Source organism: Fragaria vesca, linkage group LG5 (assembly GCF_000184155.1).
Source record: "Fragaria vesca subsp. vesca linkage group LG5, FraVesHawaii_1.0, whole genome shotgun sequence".
In the NCBI taxonomy this organism is placed as follows: Eukaryota; Viridiplantae; Streptophyta; class Magnoliopsida; order Rosales; family Rosaceae; genus Fragaria; species Fragaria vesca.
In genome coordinates this window covers 2,806,494-2,827,005 of record NC_020495.1, presented here as the reverse complement: position 1 = coordinate 2,827,005, position 20,512 = coordinate 2,806,494, and the positions used below count along the sequence as shown (strand labels likewise).

General features: G+C 38.5%; 4 protein-coding genes across 4 annotated transcripts; 3 read left to right on the top strand and 1 right to left on the bottom strand.

Annotated features, from left to right (window-relative positions):
• Window positions 1–3,508: 3,508 nt before the first annotated feature.
• On the top strand, window positions 3,509–5,939 carry LOC101293393. The gene is made up of 2 exons (XM_004298867.1): window positions 3,509–3,544; window positions 4,735–5,939. The coding sequence occupies exon 2, from the start codon at window positions 4,745–4,747 to the stop codon at window positions 5,693–5,695; it is 951 nt and encodes a 316-aa protein (XP_004298915.1). The 5' UTR covers window positions 3,509–3,544; window positions 4,735–4,744; the 3' UTR covers window positions 5,696–5,939.
• Window positions 5,940–7,297: 1,358 nt separating this feature from the next.
• LOC101313611 lies at window positions 7,298–13,085 on the top strand. The gene is made up of 3 exons (XM_004300831.1): window positions 7,298–7,379; window positions 8,365–9,212; window positions 12,484–13,085. Exons 2-3 carry the CDS (start codon window positions 8,375–8,377, stop codon window positions 13,083–13,085), a joined length of 1,440 nt encoding a protein of 479 aa, XP_004300879.1. The 5' UTR covers window positions 7,298–7,379; window positions 8,365–8,374.
• A 2,150-nt stretch (window positions 13,086–15,235) lies between these two features.
• Window positions 15,236–16,670, top strand: LOC101313317 (calcineurin B-like protein 2-like). The gene is made up of 8 exons (XM_004300830.1): window positions 15,236–15,305; window positions 15,442–15,524; window positions 15,676–15,735; window positions 15,853–15,961; window positions 16,048–16,100; window positions 16,188–16,268; window positions 16,360–16,472; window positions 16,604–16,670. Exons 1-8 carry the CDS (start codon window positions 15,236–15,238, stop codon window positions 16,668–16,670), a joined length of 636 nt encoding a protein of 211 aa, XP_004300878.1.
• Window positions 16,671–17,614: 944 nt separating this feature from the next.
• On the bottom strand, window positions 17,615–19,461 carry LOC101313026 (GDSL esterase/lipase At5g08460-like). Its single transcript, XM_004300829.1, has 5 exons — window positions 19,131–19,461; window positions 18,800–18,927; window positions 18,311–18,550; window positions 17,940–18,195; window positions 17,615–17,844 (listed from the first exon to the last, which is right to left on the bottom strand). Exons 1-5 carry the CDS (start codon window positions 19,459–19,461, stop codon window positions 17,615–17,617), a joined length of 1,185 nt encoding a protein of 394 aa, XP_004300877.1.
• Between the last annotated feature and the right edge of the window lie 1,051 nt (window positions 19,462–20,512).

The window sequence follows — 20,512 nt, the reverse complement described above, 5'->3', positions numbered from 1 at the left end:
TTTTTTGCATTTCGATCTATATTTCCACGTAAAAATTCTAAACCTTACCTAAAGAGACCTGGGTTTATCTACTGCATCTGCTTTTGTTTTAGGGTTCTTTGTTTTATTTACACCTTTAATGAATATTGCCATATTTCTATGGAAGGTCAAACAGCTGATGGCGTGAAGCCGGTGAAGGTCAAGCAGATGGTGTGTGAAGGTCAAGCAGATGGTGGCTCGGAGAGACGTAGACACAATAGAGGTCAAGCAGATGGTGGCTCGGAGAGACGGAGACCCATCTCTAATGTGTCTGTGCTATCACAAAAACCTGCGAAGCTGTAAAACAACATAAAGAAAGAGAGGAAGAGTTAAAACTAACTAAAACAGCAAAAACCAAGATGAAAGAAAGCTATATACATACCAGCCTCCATAAGGCCAGGGATAGTGACCAGAAGCCGAAGAAGATCCCAAAGCGGATAGCGAAAATCACCAAAGGGATTGGAACCGAAGGTACGAGATCAGCCACCCGCAAGGATAAAGCATCAACCATGCGCTGAAGAATAATAAGCTGCACCTCCATCTGAGTGAAAGGCTGAAGTGTCAAACTGTCAATGCACGATCGGGGAAGTCTCGCAATGAAAGAGGGCGATAGCGTCTTGATGCAGGAGGGCGCTCGATGCAGGAGGGCGGAAGTGTCTCGATGCATGAGCGCGGTAGTGTCTCAATAGTCGAGGGAGGCAATAATGCAATCCAGGCAGGGGGGAGAAGAGCAATGGTCCTCGGTGAAAGACGGCAAATGAAACCGATAACAATAGGAGAAAGCCAAGGAACATACCGATCGACAATCGTGAGTACCAACAAAGGAACCCACCGCTCCCATATAAACCATCCCACATCCGGAGCACGATCAATGAGACGTGGCTTCAGGAAGCCAACCACATCATCAACTGAGAATGTAGTAAGCACAGACAAACCTAAAACCAATGCCACACTACCAATCCTGAAATTGAAACTGATATTCTTTAGATAATTGCACAGTTAAATAACAATTAAGATACTAAAGTACTGGAACCAATTTCAAAACAAAGTGAAGTGAAACAATGCTGGCAAAACAGATTAGAGAAATGCACTTATAAATCTGACAACTCAATAAAATTATTGACTCAATCTGCCTGATCTGATATAGAATTCAATTCAGTTACCCCTTCTCACAAGTCCAATTCATACCTACAGAAATGTTGTCACTGTCACTTGCACATACCAAGAAAGATGTGTATGTAAGCACAAAGAGAGAAACAAGTTTCCAAAAAAGAGAAAAAAAGTAAAATGAATCTTCCCGGCCAATATCCCTTTAATTACTCATATTTTATTACCTTATTCTAACTATTCTGATTTTCTTAACAACTCTCAATATTACCAAACATCACAATAGAAACATAACAATAGAAAGTTTATACTTCATAAGAATATTAATTTCTCCTCTACATGAAAATGAAATCACTCTCATTTCTTCAAGTCAGTCAACTAAGCCTAATTATTTTTCTATTCGGAAACATAAACAAAAACAAGAGAGCACAAAAGGCTTGAACAGTCAAAGCATCAATCTAGTTTTTGGCAAGCTGATCCACCATCGCAATTTTCCGCGATCACAAGACCTCAGAGCTTATAATTTGAGAAACTAACAGCCGAGCTGAAACAAATCAAAACCTAATCTGTGTATATCAATATCATCAGTACAATGTATACTACCCCTATTCATCCAATAAACTGATGGAGAAGACAGACAACAATCACAAAAACCCCAGCCACTTCAAATCCTCAGCAACGCATCACTAAATACAGGTTCTGACAAAAGATCTACTTCTGCAGTGCATTTGTAATTTAATTTTCCCTATAACCAATTATATCATAGAATGAAACTCTAGAAAGATGTTAATGTTCAAATACACTCCTGTTATTTCTTCTCGGCATACCGTTTTCCTCGTCTTCATCATTATCCTCGTCATCACTATGCTCTTCATCGATATGCTGAAAAAGATGATTGCCTATATGATCAAAGGCATCCCCTCTATGGTCAAGAATCACTTGATCAACTTCCACTACTTCAGTATCATCTGGTAGAAACGGGAGTAGAAATGGGAGCTTGAAACGGTCAAGGAACACATCTGGGCCACCCCGTGCATGGGGAAAATCTGGTGCTGGAGAGACCACTGGTGCTCTGCACTGGAGAGAAATATTTGGGAATTTCAGTGGAAAATGTACTGATTTTGGTGTTGGCGAAGCCAATTCGCGCAGGCGCTGACAACAAACAGTAAAGAAAACTCAATGAGAAACAGAAAAACACATGTGCAGAAGAGTTGAAAAATTGTGGAAGGATAGAGATCTACTACATCGCGAGCATAAAAAATAGAGAGATTGACTTCTTAATTGCAACAGAATGTTGTTATACTGCATATATTTCTTAAGATTAACAGCATGTCATTATTGCAGAGCAGTTCTAAGAGCACTAATCTCAAACCGATTCAGACCGAAATTCTAACAACAGAGCACTCTCAAAATAGAGCACTAATGATCTCAAACCGAAATTCTAAGAACAAAGCACATTACAAAAAATAGAGCACGAATCTCAAACCGAAATTCTAACAAAGCACATCTAGTCGGTCAATATACTAACCTCAGTCTCAAACCGATTCAAAATACAAAGCCACATATCAATATTGATTGTAGAGGCAATACCTTGTTGATCGACATGGCCAGGTTCGATGAAACATGTAACGAATCTCAAGCAGCGAAGGTCCGACAAGCTCAGCGAGCAGAGCTGGCCTGAGTTCAAACACATCAAGCACTACTATGTAGCCACATTTGGATCCTCACTAACTTAGAATTGGAAACCCTAGGAGAGAGAAGGAGAGGCTTACCTTGTTCTCAAGTGATGAATCTCAAACGGCGAAGGTCCGACGAGCTCGACGAACAGAGCTCGACTGAGTTCGATTTCAATCTGCACTAAAACCTCGTCTAATTTGAAATCCACACAGAATTAGAAACCCTAGGAGAGAGAAGGAGAGAGCTTACCTTGTGCTCTACTCCGAGCTCTGGAAATGAGAATCCCCAATTTGAAATTCTAACCGAAGCGGGAGCTTCATAATTACCATATATACCAGCGCGCACCGAATTGTTTCGGTCGGGTTACCATCCGACGCGGCCCACAACAACAACAACAGCCAAACAACACGAGCTCCAACGAATTGAAAATAATAGTAAATCTCGAAATGCTCTCGGAATCGAAATGGGGTCGTCGTCGTCGTCATCACAGAACAACTCTGTAGATTTAAGAAACTATGGCACGAGAAATAGAGAACGATGTTTGGACAGAGAAACTATGGCACTCAAAAATCAGAGTTGTATGTATTTATAGACTTATAGTAGACAGAGTAGGGTTTGTGTAGTTACTAAATTGCCCTTCTTATTTTTGATATATTAAGGGGTTTCGATAATAAACGATTAAACGGCACCCAGAAACCCAGGAGAAGGCCTGCGTCTTTTGGCGAAGGAGTTGCCTCACCAGGTAAGTAGTGTGCTCCAATTTTTCTTATTGATTTCGTTTGCGGATTTTGATACCACCCCCTTGAATTGATTTATTTATTTTTCTATTTATCTTGATAATTTTATACGGAAGCCTTAGAAACTCGATGAATTTAAGGCCCCAATTGAATTGGGTGTGATAAAGGAGAAGAATTTACTTTGGTGTTGTTCAATTATTGTTGTATGTTTCTGGGTTGGGATATCATACTTGATCCTCTATGGTAGAACCAAAGGATAGATGCATGGTCTAGGATGCATTTTTTTGTGTGGTAACAATGAGTTTTCCATAGTTTTTATCCGGGGTTTGGAGGGTGTCAGTTAGACTGAGTTCGAGGGGTTAGAGTTGGTAAGAGCTTAGTGTCGAACCCCCGTACCCAAGTTCAACGTTAATTGGAGTTTAAATCCCAATCTATTCTTGGTTGCCAGAGGAGGAAACGTTTTGACATGACCCCTCAGCGCGGATTAGTCCCTTGGCCCAGAAAGCCTTTGAGGATACGGTCGTTGAAAATTCAGGAAAAAAAAAAAAAGGGTAGGAATTTCTTACCCAATGCTGCACTTGCCAAACATAAAATATTTTCCACATCTTCTGCTGTTTTGAAGAGATAAAGGAGCAGCTCTTTTATCAAGTTTGTTTCCTTCTCCCAGCAGCTTTTAGAAGCTGGGGAGCTGTAGCTGCTTGTTACATAAAAATGCACCTCAATTCCACATTGAGCCATAATCTAATGGTCTTTCTTTGCAGATTGTTGGATGAGGTCCTAAGTTTGAATTCCTCCTCCCCTAAGATCAAAAAGTAAAATTTAGTGTACTATTTTATAGTGTGTACATTACAAAGTAGTCGCTTGATCTGTACACACAAATGGACGGTTTGGTAAAAGTTAACATGTCAATCCTATGAATAGAGTTTGGTGGATTCCTTCAAACTGATTACCTTTAAAGATGACTCGAATTGTGAAGCCTTCAGCCTCAAGGAAAAACAATGGGAAGAGCTTATCGAAACTAATTTGGATTTTGAAGTACTTTCCAAATTTAAAACATAAACATTTAAACACGTTAGGAGAAAGGGCTTTTTCCTATTGATTTAAGGCAAACTAGCTAATAGCTATCTTATTATGTATATATACGTGCACCTTGACCCTTCTGATCTAATCATCTTCATTCTCCACTTGATATCAGTTATTTGAGCATGTCCTCCGAGAGGCATTATTTTTGGAGCGGTGCGACAGATACACATCCTAGAGATCCAAGATTATCACCCAAATATAAAATCCCAAGAGGCACGGACACAAAAATTGGATTGCGTTACTACAAAATATCTGGACGAAGCTGGATCAATGCTCCAGATGCCACTGTTTTTAATGTTCCAAAGCTCATAGCTCGTGCACTAATTTTAGTTACTCTCTCTGATGTCAAGAAATCATCTGAAAGGGGTTTTTATATGGATTACATGGCCAAGCAACTATCAAAAATTGGTGTCCCAGGACATGAGCAGCTGGATGTTCTTGAAAAAATATTTGATATGATTGATGTCACCCACCCTGGGAGGCATATTATTGTGTTCTTAGCAGATGTGACCGTCCAACTCTTAGACAATGAGAGTAATGTTGGTGAAGGAGATGTGACTCTACCGTTTTGGATCAATGGAGGACTTACTGATAATCAGCAAAATATGCTTCTAAGGCTTATGATGGATTTCAGGAGTGGTGTCTCCAAGGGTACTCCTGCAACTTTATCATCCGTTCAGGACTTGGAGAAAGTGAGACTTGATAGTTTGGAAGCTGCAGTTAGACAGATGGAATGTGCTATTTGTATAGAGGGCCTTGATCACTTTTATGCTGCAGAAGAAGGGAATGATCATCATATGATAGCTCGCTTGCCCTGTTCACATATGTATCATGAAGATTGCATTGTCCCATGGCTCGAGAATAATCAAAGGTGTCCCTTGTGCCGATGCACAGTTGTGAAATTGCACAAGGCATCAAAACCCCTAATGAGGCTGCATTGGCCCATGCTCATGTTGTCTGCGGTTGGTTTGCTGACTGCTACACTGATTCCCAGATTGTTTAACTGCAGGTCAAGGATGAAAATATCACCAAATCGTGTGTCAGTCAGTGCTAGCCGTGTATTTGGCTGGTAAATTAGTCTTCAGAACATTTGCATTTTCAGTAGATGAGTGCAGACTGAATTTAACTTATTTGGTGCGTGTGTTTGTGTTTCTTACAACTTTAAGTGTCCGGCAACTAACTGAAATTAATCCGAATGAACTTATTGTTGAAGTTTTAATGGATCCTCTGAGAATATCTCTCTTGTACAATCTAAGAAGGATCCTTTTTGTTTGTTAGTTTCTTCAATTTCCACCAACAGTCTCTTCTTTATGAATCAAGGAACTCTTGCTGGCAGGAGGTATATTTTTCCTGAAGTCACAGTGTTTCTCCTGTATAGTCCTGCTTCATGATCTTCTGGATTTCTCTGTATCGCACTGGATAGCTCACGTATTAAATTTCAAATGTTATCAAATTTCAACAAGTGATAACGGGCACTCTGATAGTGCCAAGCTTTTTCTTGTTAAATGCTGAAGTTGGTGCTGGTATTGTTTGCCCAATTATTGAACAATTACAAAAATAGCAGTAGGAACCGGCTGGGATTCTAGCGTGGTTCAATTCAGCTTTCTTAAAAAATTTTGGAAATCAGATTGTTTTTATATTGACTAGGGTTGTGAGTTTTATGCCTTGATCTACAAGGAATCCTATACCTCCCAAGTCTTGATTTAAAGGTAGTTACCACTTTAATTTCAGTTGATTTTAGCTACCTTTATAAGCACATGTTCCTAATGACCTCTTCAAATTACTGATACTCTTCATTACACGCTGAATAGTGAATACCAGTTTTCTTTAAGCACGCCCATACCAGTTTTCTTTAAGCACGCCCACCGAGCAGCGGTATTTTTCGTTCACTTTGTTTCAAACTCACCCAAAAGATATAAGTAGGACTGGGCACTTAGTACCGGAATCCTGATCCCGTACCGGTCTCGTCCCGAAAGTTAGCGGGACTGGACGGGATAGGTTTTGAAAATAGCAATCCCGTCCCGTTTCAACATTACCATAACAGGACGGGACGGGACGAGACTATCCCAAAAAATCCCGTCCCGTCCCGTAATATTAGAATACTTGATTTTATTAATTTTATACTTGTTTTTTAGGTTGCATGGTGTTACAATGCACTCAACCACACTCAATTTGGTCTAAAACAATACTTTTAATTTCATTCATGTTCTCTTTTTTTTGCTTGTGTGATTTTGGATATTTTTAGTTGTTGTTTGAGGGTTAATTTTTAATGTGGGATGTTTAGTACTTTTAAAGTGGAATGTAATTTAGCACCTATGCACCTATGTTCTTGTTGATTTTAGTACTTTTAATTTCATCAATGTTCTTGTTTTTTGCTTGTGTGATTTTAGATATTTTTTTTTCATTAATTTCATTAATGTTATTTTAGGGTTAATTTATCGGAATCAGGACGTACGAGACAGATTTTTAAAAACGCTTTTCCGTCCCATTCTTTTATTTACGGGATAAGACTGGATTCACCAAATCCCGACCCATCCCGTCCCGTGTGGCCAGCCCTAGGTCATATAAGAGCGGAACCATGGATCAAAGTCCCAAGTGATGCAGGCACAAAAATCAATTGCCCTTCTTATTTTTGATATATTAAGCCATTAAGGGGTTTCGATAATAAACGATTAAACGGCACCCAGAAACCCAGGACAAGGAGAGACGCGCCATCCTGAACTTGCCTGCGTTTTTGACGAAGGAGTTGCCTCACATGTAAGTACTGTGCTCCAATTTGTCTTACTGATTTCGTTTGCGGATTTTGATACCACCCCCTTGAATTGATTTATTTGTTTTCTATTTATCTTGATAATTTTATACAGAAACCTTAGAAACTCGTTGAATTTAAGGCCCCAATTGAATTGGGTGTGATAAAGGAGAAGAATTTACTTTGGTGTAGTTCAATTAGTGTTGTATGTTTCTGGGTTGGGATATCATACTTGATCCTCTATGGTAAAACCAAAATTGATAGATGGTCTAGGATGCATTTTGGTTTGGTAACAATGAGTTCTCCAGAGTTTTTATCCGGGGGTTTGGAGGGTGTCAGTTTTAGACCGAGTTCCAGGGGTTAGAGTTGATAAGAGTTTAGGTATCGAACCCCCTACCCGAGTTCAACGTTAATTGGAGTTTAAATCCCAATCTATTCTTGGTGGCTAGAGGAGGAAACGTTTTGACATAACCCCTCAGCGCGGATTAGTCCCTTGGCCCATAAAGCCTTTTAAGGATATCGTTGTTGAATATTCAAAAAAAAAAAAGGGTAGGAATTTCTTACCCAATGCTGCACTTGCCAAACATAAAAGGAATCTTTTCCACATCTTCTGCTGTTTCTGTTTTGAAGAGACAAAGGAAGCTCTTTTATCAAATTCTTTTCCTTCTCCCAGCAGCTTTTAGAAGCTGGGGAGCTGTAGCTGCTTGTTACATAAAAATGCACCTCAATTCCACATTGAGCCATAATCTAATGGTCTTTCTTTGCAGATTGTTGGATGAGGTCCTAAGTTTGATTTCCTCCTCTCCTAAGATCAAAACGTAAACTTTAGTGTACTATTTTATAGTGTGTACATTACGTAGTAGTCGTTTAGGAGAAAGGCCTTTTTCCTATTGATTTAAGGCAAACTAGCTAGCTTATTATGTATATATACGTGCACCTTGACCCTTCTGAGCACCAAAAATATCTAATCATCTTCATTCTCGACTTTATCAGTTATTTGAGCATGTCCTCCGAGAGGCATTATTTTTGGAGCGGTGTGACACATACATATCCTAGAGATCCAAGATTATCACCACCCAAGTATAAAATCCCAAGAGGCGCGGACACAAAAATTGGATTGCGTTACTACAAGATATCTGGACGAAGCTGGATTAATGCTCCAGATGCCACCGTTTTTAATGTTCCAAAGCTCGTAGCTCGTAAACTAGTTTCAGTTAATCTCTCTGATGTCAAGGAATCACCCGAAAGGAGAAATTATATCGATTTTATGGCCAAGCAACTATCGGGAATTGGTGTCCCAGGATGTGAGCAGCTGGATGTTCTTGAAAAAATATTTGATGTGATTGATGTCACCGTCCCCGGGAGGCATATTATTGTGTTCTTAGCAGATGTGACCGTCCAACTCTTAGACAATGCGAGTAATCTTGGTGAAGGGGATGTGACTTTACCGTTATGGATCAATGGAAGACTTACTGATAATCAGCAAATTATGCTTCAAAGGCTTATGATGGATTTCAGCTGTGGTGTCCCCAAGGGTTCTCCTGCAACTTTATCATCCATTCAGGACTTGGAGAAAGTGAGACTTGATAGTTTGGAAGCTGCTGTTAGACAAATGGATTGTGCTATTTGTATTGATCACTTTTATGCTGCAGAAGAAGGGAATGATCATCATCATATGATTGTTCGCTTGCCCTGTTCACATATGTATCATGAAGATTGCATTGGCCAGTGGCTCGAGAATAATCAAAGGTGTCCGTTGTGCCGATGCACAGTTGTGTTGCACAGGGCATCAAAACCCCTAATGAGGCTGCATTGGCCCATGCTCATGTTGTCTGCGGTTGGTTTGCTAACTGCTACACTGATTCCCAGATTGTTTAACTGCAGGTCAAGGATGAAAATATTACCAAATCGTGTGTCACTCAGTGCTAGCCGTGTATTTGGCTGGTAAATTAGAGTCTTCAGAACATTTGCATATTCAGTAGATGAGTGCAGACTGAATTTAACTTATTTGGCGTGTGTTTGTGTTTCTTACAATTTTAAGTGTCCCGGCAACTAATTGAAATTAATCTGAATAAACTTATTGTTGAAGTTTTAATGGAACTTAAGAATATCTCTCTTGTGCAATCTAAGAAGGATCCTTTTTGTTTGTTAAAGGGGTGTATTGTATATGGAATTAGTGGAAGTTTTAAAGAAGTCTATAAAATTTGAAAGTCTAGTGTATTCAATATAGACTTTTAAAAATCAATCAAAGTCTGGGTATATTCAACTAGATTTTAAAAAATCATTATGAATTCCACAAAAGTTCAGGGGTATTCAATTAAGACTTTTTAAAATGAATAGAAGTTCAGATGTATTCATAATATCATTCATACTTATGGAATTAATAACTCATGGATAATTGTGGACTTTATAGTGTAAATTACACACACCAAACTCCAATATTTTTCCATCCACTAGAGCAAAGATTTGGAAAAGTCTACGACAGACTTTCTCTTTACATGTGAATAGGTTGATCCTACGATACATCATTCTTTTTTTTCTTTCTTTTTTATAATATTTTGTGCTATCAACGTTCTATTCTATTTATTCTTTTTAATGTTTTTTGAATGTTAACATTTTGTTGTCTTTCAATTGTAATACTTGGAACCCTCGATAACCTAAATATTATCTACTAACTCTTGATATTAGAACCACATGATCATATATTATTATATTTACGTACATAAATTAAACTTGTGAACATCTAATGTCCCATTTTAGAACATATGTCTTTGGTTTACGTACAAGTATGCGTGTTGTTAAGTTAATATAATCTTTTTCGTTACCTATGTTTATGTATTTCAATCAAATATTACAATTATATACATCGAAATTAGATAGATGAGCACTAAACTTATAATCGGTGTTATTATGTGTTTGTCATTGCATCTTTATTTTTTTTTCTTTCCTGTAACTTTGTAAGTATTGAGAAATCTACATAAGTCATTCATATGAAATCTGTAGATTTCAGAAATCAGTGAAAGTCTGTGATTAAAAATCGATGGTTTTAAGAAGTCAGTGAAAGTCTATGAACTTTTCAAAGAGTCTGTAGGCTTTTCAAGAAGTCAGTTGATTAAAATAAGTCTGTATGAATCCAAATACAATACACCCCCCTTAATTTCTTCAATTTCCACCAACAGTCTCTTCTTTGTGAATCAAGGAACTCTTGCTGCCAGGAGGTATATTTTTTCTGAAGTCACAGTGTTTCTCCTGTATAGTCCCGCTTCACGATCTTCTGGATTTCTCTGTATCGCACTGGATAGCTCACGTATTCAATTTCAAATGTTATTAAATTTCAACTAGTGATAACAGGCACTCTGATTTATAGTGCCAAGCTTTTTCTTGTTAAATGCTGAAGTTGGTGCTGGTATTGTTTGCCCAATTATTGAACAATTACAAAAATAGCAATAGGAACTGGCTGATGGGATTCTAGCGTGGTTCAGTTCAGCTTTCTTAAAAGTTTTAGGAAATCAGATTGTTTCCATATTGACTAGGATTATGAGTTTTATGCCGCGATCTACAAGGAATCCTAAACCTCCCAAAGTCTTGTATGCGTTCTTTTTATTGATTTAAAGGTAGTTACCACTTTAATTTCAGTTGATTTTAGCTACCTTTATAAGCACACGTTCCTAATGACCTCTTCAATTTACTGATACTCTTCATTACACACTGAATACCAGTTTTCTTTGAGCATGCCCACCGAGCAGCGTAATTTTTCGTTCACTTTGTTTCAAACTCACCCAAAAGATATAAGAGCGGAACCATGGATCAAAGTCCCAAGTGGTGCAGACACAAAAATCAGTTTTAGATTGAAAACTAAAACGCACCGAGAAAACCCAAGACAAGGAGAGAACTTGCCTGCCACTTTTGGTGAAGGACCATCATGTAAGTAGTGTGCTCCAATTTGTGTAGTTTGATTTGGTTTGTACATGTTGATACCACCCCCTTGAATTAGTTTTTATTTTTCTTGTTAATTTTATATTAAAACCTTAAAAACTGCATGAAATTAAGGCCCAATTGAATTGGGTGTGATGAAGGAGATGAATATAGATTGGTGTAGTTGAATTAGGGTCGTATGTTTGTGGGTTGGGATCGTTTATGGTAAAACCAAAAGATAAATTGAGGGTCCTAGGATGCAGTCGGCCTTTTCCTACCGGAAAGAAAGACGAAACAATCACCATTGTCTGTTCTCTCTCTGCGAAGAAAACAATTGCTTCCTTACATATAGCTCAAACAAGTCTAATGTCTTGCTTAATTTCTCTATTAGTTTCGTTTTGCCTATTGGGTCTGTTGTTAATTGTTATATAAAGGGAATTACTTATTAATTCAAGGCTCCTAACCCAGACTTGTATGTTCTTGTTTGGGGATAGATTCCTTAGTTCCCAATTAGGACTAGGGGCAACATAACTGGTGCGTACAATCTTTAACAGTAGCAATCTAGTCATGAAACAAATAAGCTGCTTAATCTCTTCCACACTGGGCCTTTGTTTAGTTTGGTTCCGATTCTGCACAGCTTTCTTAAAGTCTTAGGAAAGCAGATTCATTCCATACTGACTTGACTAGGGTAATGAGTTGTATGCCTTTATCTACTTGGAATCCTAAACCACCAAGTACTTTTTTTTCTCTTTTTTTTGTTGTGTGTGTGTGTGTTGCAAATTCAGTAAATTTTAGTTGATTTAAGCTATCTATATAAGCCACATGTTCCTCATGACCTCTTCAGATTACTGATACTCTTCATTACAAACTGAATACCAGTTTTCTTTAAGCATGCCCACCGATCAGCGTTATTTTTCGTTCACAATGTGTCAAACTCACCCAAAAGATATAAGAGCGGAACCATGGATCAAAGTCCCAAGTGGTGCAGACACAAAAATCAGTTTTAGATTGTGCAAGGTACTTGGACACAGCTGGGTTGAGGCTCCAGACGCCACTGTTTTTGATGCTCCAGAGTTTGTTGCACAAAAAGTTATTTCAGTTCGTCTCTCTGCTGTCAGAAGATCATCCAATAGGCTTTATTACACAGAGATCATGGTCGAGAATCTCTCTAGCATTGGTGTCCCATTACATGAGCAGGATATAATCATAGAAAGTTAGAAACCGTGTTTTATGAGGCTGAAGTGGCCATCCCTGGTAAGCCTATTATTGTGTGTATTGCGGATGTGACTCTCCGCCTCTTAGACAGTGAAAGTAATCTTGGCATAGGGGATGTGACCTTCCCCTTATGGTGCAACGGAAGATATATGGATTATCGTCCATATCAGGATCAGCGTCGGTTCGGGTGGTTTGGAACACAACCCGTGTGTTCGGGTCTCCCCAAGCCCATTCCTGCTACTGAATCATTGATCGAGGGTTTGAAGAAAGTGAGACTTGATGATTTGGAAGATGTTGTTAGACAGATGCCATGTTCTATTTGTATGGAGGCCCTAGATCACTTTGTTGCTGCAGAAGAAGGGACTGATCATCAGCATATAATTGCTCGCTTGCCCTGCTCGCATATTTATCATGGAGATTGCATTATCCCATGGCTAAAGACAAATTACGTATGTCCCCTGTGCCGATCCCCTGTGGGGAAGCCACCAAAGCCCCCATTGAGGGTACATTGGCCTATGCTCATGATGTCTGCAGTTGGTATGCTGACTGCTACAATCATTCCCAGATTGTTGAACCGAAGCTGAAGATGTAAACATCAGCATATCTGTCATGTATTATTGAGTGCTAGTGGCCATCATGTATTTGCCTGTTAAATTAGTTTTTCAAAGCCTTTGGATTTTCAAAAGTAGATGTAAACAGATTGAACTTATATATTATATTTTGTTCATGTATGCATTGTTGGTGTCTTTTCTTACAACTTTCTCCAAGTTTCTGTTACTGTGGAATTCTGGAAATCAAGTAAAATTATCTAAAATAACGTAGTACTTCTAACATGTTAAAAGCGTGACAATACTTATCTTGGCCGATCGTAGAAGGATCTCTTCTGTTTGTTAATTGCTTCGGTTACTACTAACAGTTTCTTATTCTTCCTTCAGTTCCGTGGTGCACATCTCGTCAATGCTTGCTTTTGGTGCCAGGAAGTTCTCTTTTCTTTACTCTTTCCTTTGCACCTGTTAGCTTGGATAACTGGTACTCTGTAGAGTTTTCATTGGTACTGAACAGTCAGAACTTGTACATGTATGATCACCCCCTTCAGATTTTTTTTCAGGAGCTATGTGATGCTTGCAATTACAGGGCTTTTCTCCTCTATAATTGAAGTGTAGCACTGTGGATTTGAATTGCAATGTGCGGGGTCTTACAAGGGAGCTCAAGATGGAAGTAGGTTAGGTTATAATTTCGGCATTTCAACTTGAAGGTTCATGAAAAAACCATACAATCAAGTAAATGAGGTGACCTTACGCCACCCCTTAATTTGACTTACAGGAAAAGTTTGTGAAGGCTATCTTGCTCAGCTGCAACAGTTCCAGGTTTAACTCAAGAAATCGTTTTACTATGCTTATTCCAGTTACTTATTATATCGAGACATCGAGTAAAGTAAAACTTCTAATATACTAGGTTCCTCTAATATGAATCTCCATCTTACCCACAATCTATGATATAGCTCTCCATAAACTACGATTTTAATTCAGTTAACCTACAACACAGAACTCTTTACATATCACATATATGATTTCTTCATAGCTTCTAAACACATTATTATGACACATTTCTCACAGCTTCGGAGCCCCTCATATTTTATTTCGGTCTTCTAGATTGGTGTCTCCCCCCTCTACAAATAGATTTCCAACTCCATCTTAGTATTTATATTAACATTAAGTGAAAATAAAATATAAAAAATATCCAATACTTAATCAGCATAATGATTTTTAGTTTCTATTTCTCAGATTTTTGTTCAAGAATAGATATAATTGCATTGCAAACGTAACAGTCACTTGCAATGCTTTTCTCAACCCACAGATACTGAAGAAAATTAAGTGCTAGCCTCTGCGGAGCATAAAGAGGATGAGAGGAGCCAAAGGAAAAAGAGCACACTAGTTTTCTTCATAGCATAGTTTCCAGCACTTCAGTGTTTCACCTTGCGGGTTTTGTAATCTTTTTCTTTTCCATAAAATGTACAGTACTGTTAAACTAGATTGTTTATAACTTCAACTCTGGTAAAAAGTTCAGTAGTAGCTGTACTGTATGCTTTCTTACCAAATTGTATTTCTTGTATCAGAAATTAGGATTTTGTCTCATCATTCAGTCTAACTTGAATGGTTAAAGGAATGTAATGTTGTAAAGAGAGTTGATTATATGTGCAACTTCTATTATGAGATGCTCAAACAAATAACTTGGATTGCTTGAAACTTTCAATTCAATAGTTCAGGTGAAAATTAGGATTTGTCTCATCATTCATCTCTAACTTAAATGGTTAAAGGAATGTTGTAAAGAGAGTTGGTTAGATGTGCATCTTCCATTCTGGGAGGCTTAACACCCAAAAAGAAGAACTAGATTCCAAATTCCGAGTTCAAATAGAAGAGACCATGATCGATCATTATTATGGAATTCAAAGCACATATGCACGCTACTTGGCATAAATTCGATCCCATTGTGATTACGAAGATGTTACGTACCGTAAATCAATTCAAATTAGCATCTATCCATCTCTGATATGTCATAATCATACAACACTGGCCACAAAACAATACATCCTTTAGATTTTCTGGTAAAACATTAGGAACAAAACTCAGCTGGCTCATATATTTTCTCATAATTCAGAAGTAGAATGCTTCCCTATTTAGCCCCCCATGTCAAGCCTGATGGGTTGTGTCTGCATTAGTACTGACAAAGCCTGATGGGTTGTGTCTGCATGAAGCAGAGACTTGACTGTGAAAACCCAACTGTTCTTGCTGCTCAAACCTATTGTAAGCTTTCCATATATATTAAATCTATTTCAGTTTGCAACTTAGCCATTAATTCTGGGTTCGCACGACCTCATTATGTTAGTTGGAATTACTTGCATAAAAGTTATTCTTTGCATTACATTCTTGTGTTTTGCAGTTAAGGTGATTGAGATAGAAACTCTGTATGAGCTGTTCAGGAAGTTAAGCAGTTCTATAGTTGATGATGGGCTTATAAGCAAAGTACGCTTCATACTTTCATGTTGATCGATCTTATCAGAAACCCTTTGCTTCTGATACATTACTGCATTAAAAAAAAAATTATTATTAACTGTAGTTTCTAAATTGATAATTGAAACTTGACCTCCAAGTATACTAATTTACAAGATTTCAGGAAGAGTTTCAGCTTGGATTGTTCAGGAACAGCAAAACACAAAGTCTCTTTGCTGACCGGGTGAGCTTCCTAGCTTCCTCACTTCGTTGAGTTCGATCAGTTTGAAAATAACATAAATTACATTGAGCATGAGTGGTAACAACTTAACCAGCTACCCTTAATTGTTTATCCCAATAGATCTTCGATATGTTTGATTCAAAGCACGACGGGGTAATAGAATTCGAAGAGTTTGTTAAATGTCTAAGTGTCTTCCACCCTGAAGCACCAAGAGCAGAAAAAGTGTCATGTATGCAAATTCTGGACACTATCATTTCACTGAGTATATATGTTTTATCTTGACTTTGACATGCATGAACTGGTGTGGTCTGGCAGTTGCATTTCACTTATATGATAAATGGCAGATGGGCTTCATCGAACGTGACCAGGTATAAATATTCAAATCACACTTACAGTCTAGTTCCTACAAGAGAAAATAGCATGAAGCACTCTCTCGTGTGCTTGCGTGGTGATAGGTCAAAGAAATGGTTATGGCACTTCTGAAAGAGTCTGATTTGATCTTATCTGATGAAATTGTTGAAGCCATTCTTGATAAGGTATTAAGCCATATAAGATGGTGTTATCTAATCTTGTATCTGTCTTAGTAATGGAAATAATAAGTACACCTTTTGCTATTTCGCTTCATAGACATTTGAGGAAGCGGATTTAAATGGAGATGGAAGGATTGATCTGGAAGAGTGGAACAAACTAGTGGATCGAAATCCATCCTTATTGAAGAACATGACTATTCCATACCTCAGGTAAATCCAAATCTAACCCATATATTAACAATATGTGCTGCATGTTCCATTTCGTTACAAGTTTACAACCATCACAATTCACAAAGCTATGTTTAACTATTTAAGTTGATGAAGTTCTTAATGTAATGCAGGGACATCACAACTGCTTTTCCTAGTTTTGTGCAGAAATCACACTTAGAAGATGACACAAACAACTGATTCAGCTGACTCGCCCATTTGAGTGAATGTGATTAGCACCATCTAGCAGGAAAAATAAATAAATTAATTAATTAAATACTTAGAGAATCATCAACTCATTATTCAGAAACCCAATCCCATACTGAACTTTGGTCCTTCTAATATATCCTGTAAATGGCTTGATGTGTGAGTTCATGTTCCAGAGGCCTGATCAAGAGAAAGCATGATGAATTGATGATTAAGTTTCGATCACATTGTATTACTAACACTTCGATCCAAGGCGCTTGATGAACTGTTTCTGCAGAGGATGAGGATATATAACACCTCAATGGCTGATTAATTTCCCCCCTCCAAAATGAGGGTTGTTCCTGAGGTTTGATGTCTTCTGCCTCAATGCCGGATATAGCTAAATTAAAAACAAACAACAAACCACATTTCCTTGACACCTAGGTTTCTTCTGAAAGAGTCACAATTATAGTTCATGATCATAGTTGATAATCCATTCTTATGCATAATTTTATTACAATTTCGAATGTCTATGAGATAGTAGGTGTTTTACCTCGATGAGTAATCGCACGTAACAAATCGTACCAAAATCAGAATCAACATTACTTGATAACAACGCCAGACTGATGCTTAGTTGCTTTGTCTGGGTCTTCTGTTTCACATCCACCATAGTATGATAGTAAAAACCTCTGTACAATTTCTAAACCTCTATTTCATCACCATGCTGTAATCTACAACCTAAACATACAACCCTTCAACAATTTGGTGCTATCGTTTCTCTTCCAAAATGTACCATAACTGGTAATGACTCCGGGCAAGTGCAGTGCATTAGTTTTGTCAGTAGTTTGTGCAGCAAGTAAAAGTATCAAAGAATTTCCAGGACAAACTTTGAATCTTCTCCATTGGAGTTTTGGTGCCTGTACAAGTATGGTGATTGTTGCAGCTTCTCCTTCCAACCTTTAGTATGTCGATGCCACCACATCCTCCAAGTTCATCGGATAGCACATTTTCGTGTGCAGGCCATTCCAGACATTATCAGCCAGAATGGCGTTAACTGTATCAGTTGGATGGAATTGGTCCCACCAGATGTGGTCAGAAGCATTACTGCAAGCCATGTCTGGTGATAAGCACATGAGAAAACCCTTGTAGTCACCCAATCCGCAGCAGGCATCGGTGGTGACTTTAAAACCTGAACAAAGAAAGAGGATATCCACAGCATAAGTATGTGGATACCACAAACAGATTTGGTAAATGGTAGAGGAACAAGTTTGGATAACCTCTCACCGTATTGTTCAGAGTTCTTTAACATATCCATGGATCCTTGGAACACATCACAGAAGATGATATGGGAATATGGAAGCTCTTCATTTAGCTCTCCAATCATATACCTCATGACAAAGTTGAACTCCATTACCATGTTGTTTATCTCCTCAACACATTGTCCATCCTTCACTTCGTACTCACATAGGTAGTGAGGAGCACAGCCTATAGGTGGCAGACCCATCACAACCACCTTCCTGACATTAATGCTGTACAAGTTCTGTGCGGAACAGAAAACCAAAAGTAATCAAAATCTCTAAGTAATCAGATAGACTTCAAATTGGCAAAACTAATAGAAACCACCATCATCATCATGGATTAGGAAATCACCTTACCTTGATTTCCTGCTTCACAGTGGATGCTAGAAACCGATTGAAACTCCAGGGAAAATATACATTTTGCACGTTGGACTCATTACGCAGGTAGTAATGTATGTAGTCATTTATTCCAATCGAAATGTAGAGCACCGAATTCGAGATGAGATCAACCGCAGCTTGCTGCCCCATACTCAACACAAACTGCTGATATGTATCTGTAAACTGCTGAATCTGTTGCGACAACGAAACATGTTGCCCCTGAAAGAAACCAATTAAGCTATTAAGCTCTAGACGATGTGAAGAGCAATGAAAGCGCATCGATTCTACTTAAGCTCCTTCACATTTCTAAAACCATTAATTCCATTCTACATTTGAATCAAATTCTCTACATCACAATGCAATCATCTTAAGCCTGCCTTAAAATTCCACATTACTTTCATAACTAACACAAGTCTATAGCTTTGTGGTTCACCATCAACAATCGAAAAAGAGAAAGATTAGGCATACCAATTCAGACCCACTAGTGAATATAATTCCAGCAGCAGCAGAAGCAAAGTTCAATCCATGAAGCATATCTTCCACTCTTCCCGTCTGCCCAAGAAAACTGGGTACAAAAGGAAGCCCAAGCCGCAATGCTGATCCAAAATTCCACAAACAAATTAACAAACCCTCATAACCTAAAACCCATTTTCATCAAAACCCAAGATTCTGTAATGCACAAAACCTGTTCGACGAAAGTCCTCGAGTTTCAGGTTCTGGGTATTTTGGGGTTTCAAGAACCCAGAAGATTAAAGTTGATAGAGATTTGATTGTGATCAAGAAAAGGCGAGATTCTTACCAAGATAATCGACTGGGATTCTGCCGTTGCAGAACCGCCCAGTGGGCTGGTGGGTGTCGAAGTCACGGCCGTAGGGGAGGCGGTCGGCGCGTGCGAATGTCCCTAGGAAGTTGTTGGTGCCGGAGTCGACGGAGGAGTCGCCGATGACGAAGAGGGCAGGGACGAGAGGAGTCTTGGGCGGTGGGGTTTGGGAGATTGGAAGAAGAGGAGAGGGTGGAGAGATGGGGGCGGCGGCGATGGGTTCTTGAGACGGCGGAGCAGTGGTGGGTTGTGAAACGACGGCGGTGGTGAGAAAGAAGAGGAAAGAGAGAAGAAGATTGATCATCGCCATGAGAGGAAGAGAGGGGTTGTTTTGGCGGGTAAGGGGTTGGTTTTGCAATTGGGTTTAAGACCAAGGGTGATGTGTGAATGACGAACCCCTTTACTGTGTACATGGTAAATTAGATGAAGTTACTTGATGTACCAGTTAAATTTAATTACTAGTAAACATTTATTGAGTTCAACAAAAATTGTACGAAGTTATCTACATCTATGAAGTATAAGAAGCATGAATCAACTTTTCATGAGTAGTGAAATTCATGAAAAAATCATTCATACTTCATCTTAAAAATCACGTAAACAACAAAGTATGTACTATATTAAAACTTTTACAACATTATCTCATGTGATAAAAGATAAAGTGTAGAGACAAAAAGATAGCAAGAGAGTCATCATCTTATTCATTGATAGGAGCCTTTTATATAGGGAATTACACAATACCAATATGGTAAGGATATGAATACATAGATCTAGTCTAACTATATATCCTATTGGCATAAGGCCAAGACACACATAGAGAATATCCTAGAACACTCCCCCTTGTGCAGCGCGCTGATATGCCGATGGTGCTGATCTGTTGCCTCGTCAAAAACCTCGTCAAGTCACAAAAACCCTGTGGGAGAAAAACTGAACCTTGATCGTAGGAGAAAAAGAGTACAACGCACCCTTCACATTTGATAGTGACATGTATGTATGTGCTATACTCCCCCTGAAGTTCACACCCCCCCTGATCTTTACATCAATCATAGGGCTATTCCTGATTCTTACTAATCACGGAAGTTTCAACAACTTAGCATGTCAATGCTTTTTAACATGTCTTCAAATGTGGCATTGGGCAATGATTAACTAAATCATGCCGTATTGTCCTCAAATGATCTTTTACACTTAGATCTTAAGGAGAAAGTCGCTTGTGAACTCAAAACATAAGTTCGTGCAGGAAATCAGATTTCCGTGCAGCATGACCTTCAATTACTAGAACAGTCGTAACTTCCTCTAGGAAATACATATGAACGAACCATAAACGGTTTTGGAAACTAGACTCATTTTAGCTTTCCAACCGTATA

Excerpts from the sequence above, each read along its gene's own strand:
- LOC101293393 (XM_004298867.1), top strand. The coding sequence starts at position 4,745 with ATGTCCTCCGAGAGGCATTATTTTTGGAGCGGTGCGACAGATACACAT.
- LOC101313611 (XM_004300831.1), top strand. The coding sequence starts at position 8,375 with ATGTCCTCCGAGAGGCATTATTTTTGGAGCGGTGTGACACATACATAT. Across the intron at positions 9,213-12,483 it reads GCTCATGTTGTCTGCGGTTG|GATATAATCATAGAAAGTTA; the intron begins GTTTGCTAACTG and ends TTACATGAGCAG.
- LOC101313317 (XM_004300830.1), top strand. The coding sequence starts at position 15,236 with ATGGGTTGTGTCTGCATGAAGCAGAGACTTGACTGTGAAAACCCAACT. Across the intron at positions 15,962-16,047 it reads AAGAGCAGAAAAAGTGTCAT|TTGCATTTCACTTATATGAT; the intron begins GTATGCAAATTC and ends GTGGTCTGGCAG. Across the intron at positions 16,473-16,603 it reads ATGACTATTCCATACCTCAG|GGACATCACAACTGCTTTTC; the intron begins GTAAATCCAAAT and ends AATGTAATGCAG.
- LOC101313026 (XM_004300829.1), bottom strand. The coding sequence starts at position 19,461 with ATGGCGATGATCAATCTTCTTCTCTCTTTCCTCTTCTTTCTCACCACC. Across the intron at positions 18,196-18,310 it reads CTGTGAAGCAGGAAATCAAG|AACTTGTACAGCATTAATGT; the intron begins GTAAGGTGATTT and ends TGTTCCGCACAG. Across the intron at positions 17,845-17,939 it reads AAAGAACTCTGAACAATACG|GTTTTAAAGTCACCACCGAT; the intron begins GTGAGAGGTTAT and ends TTCTTTGTTCAG.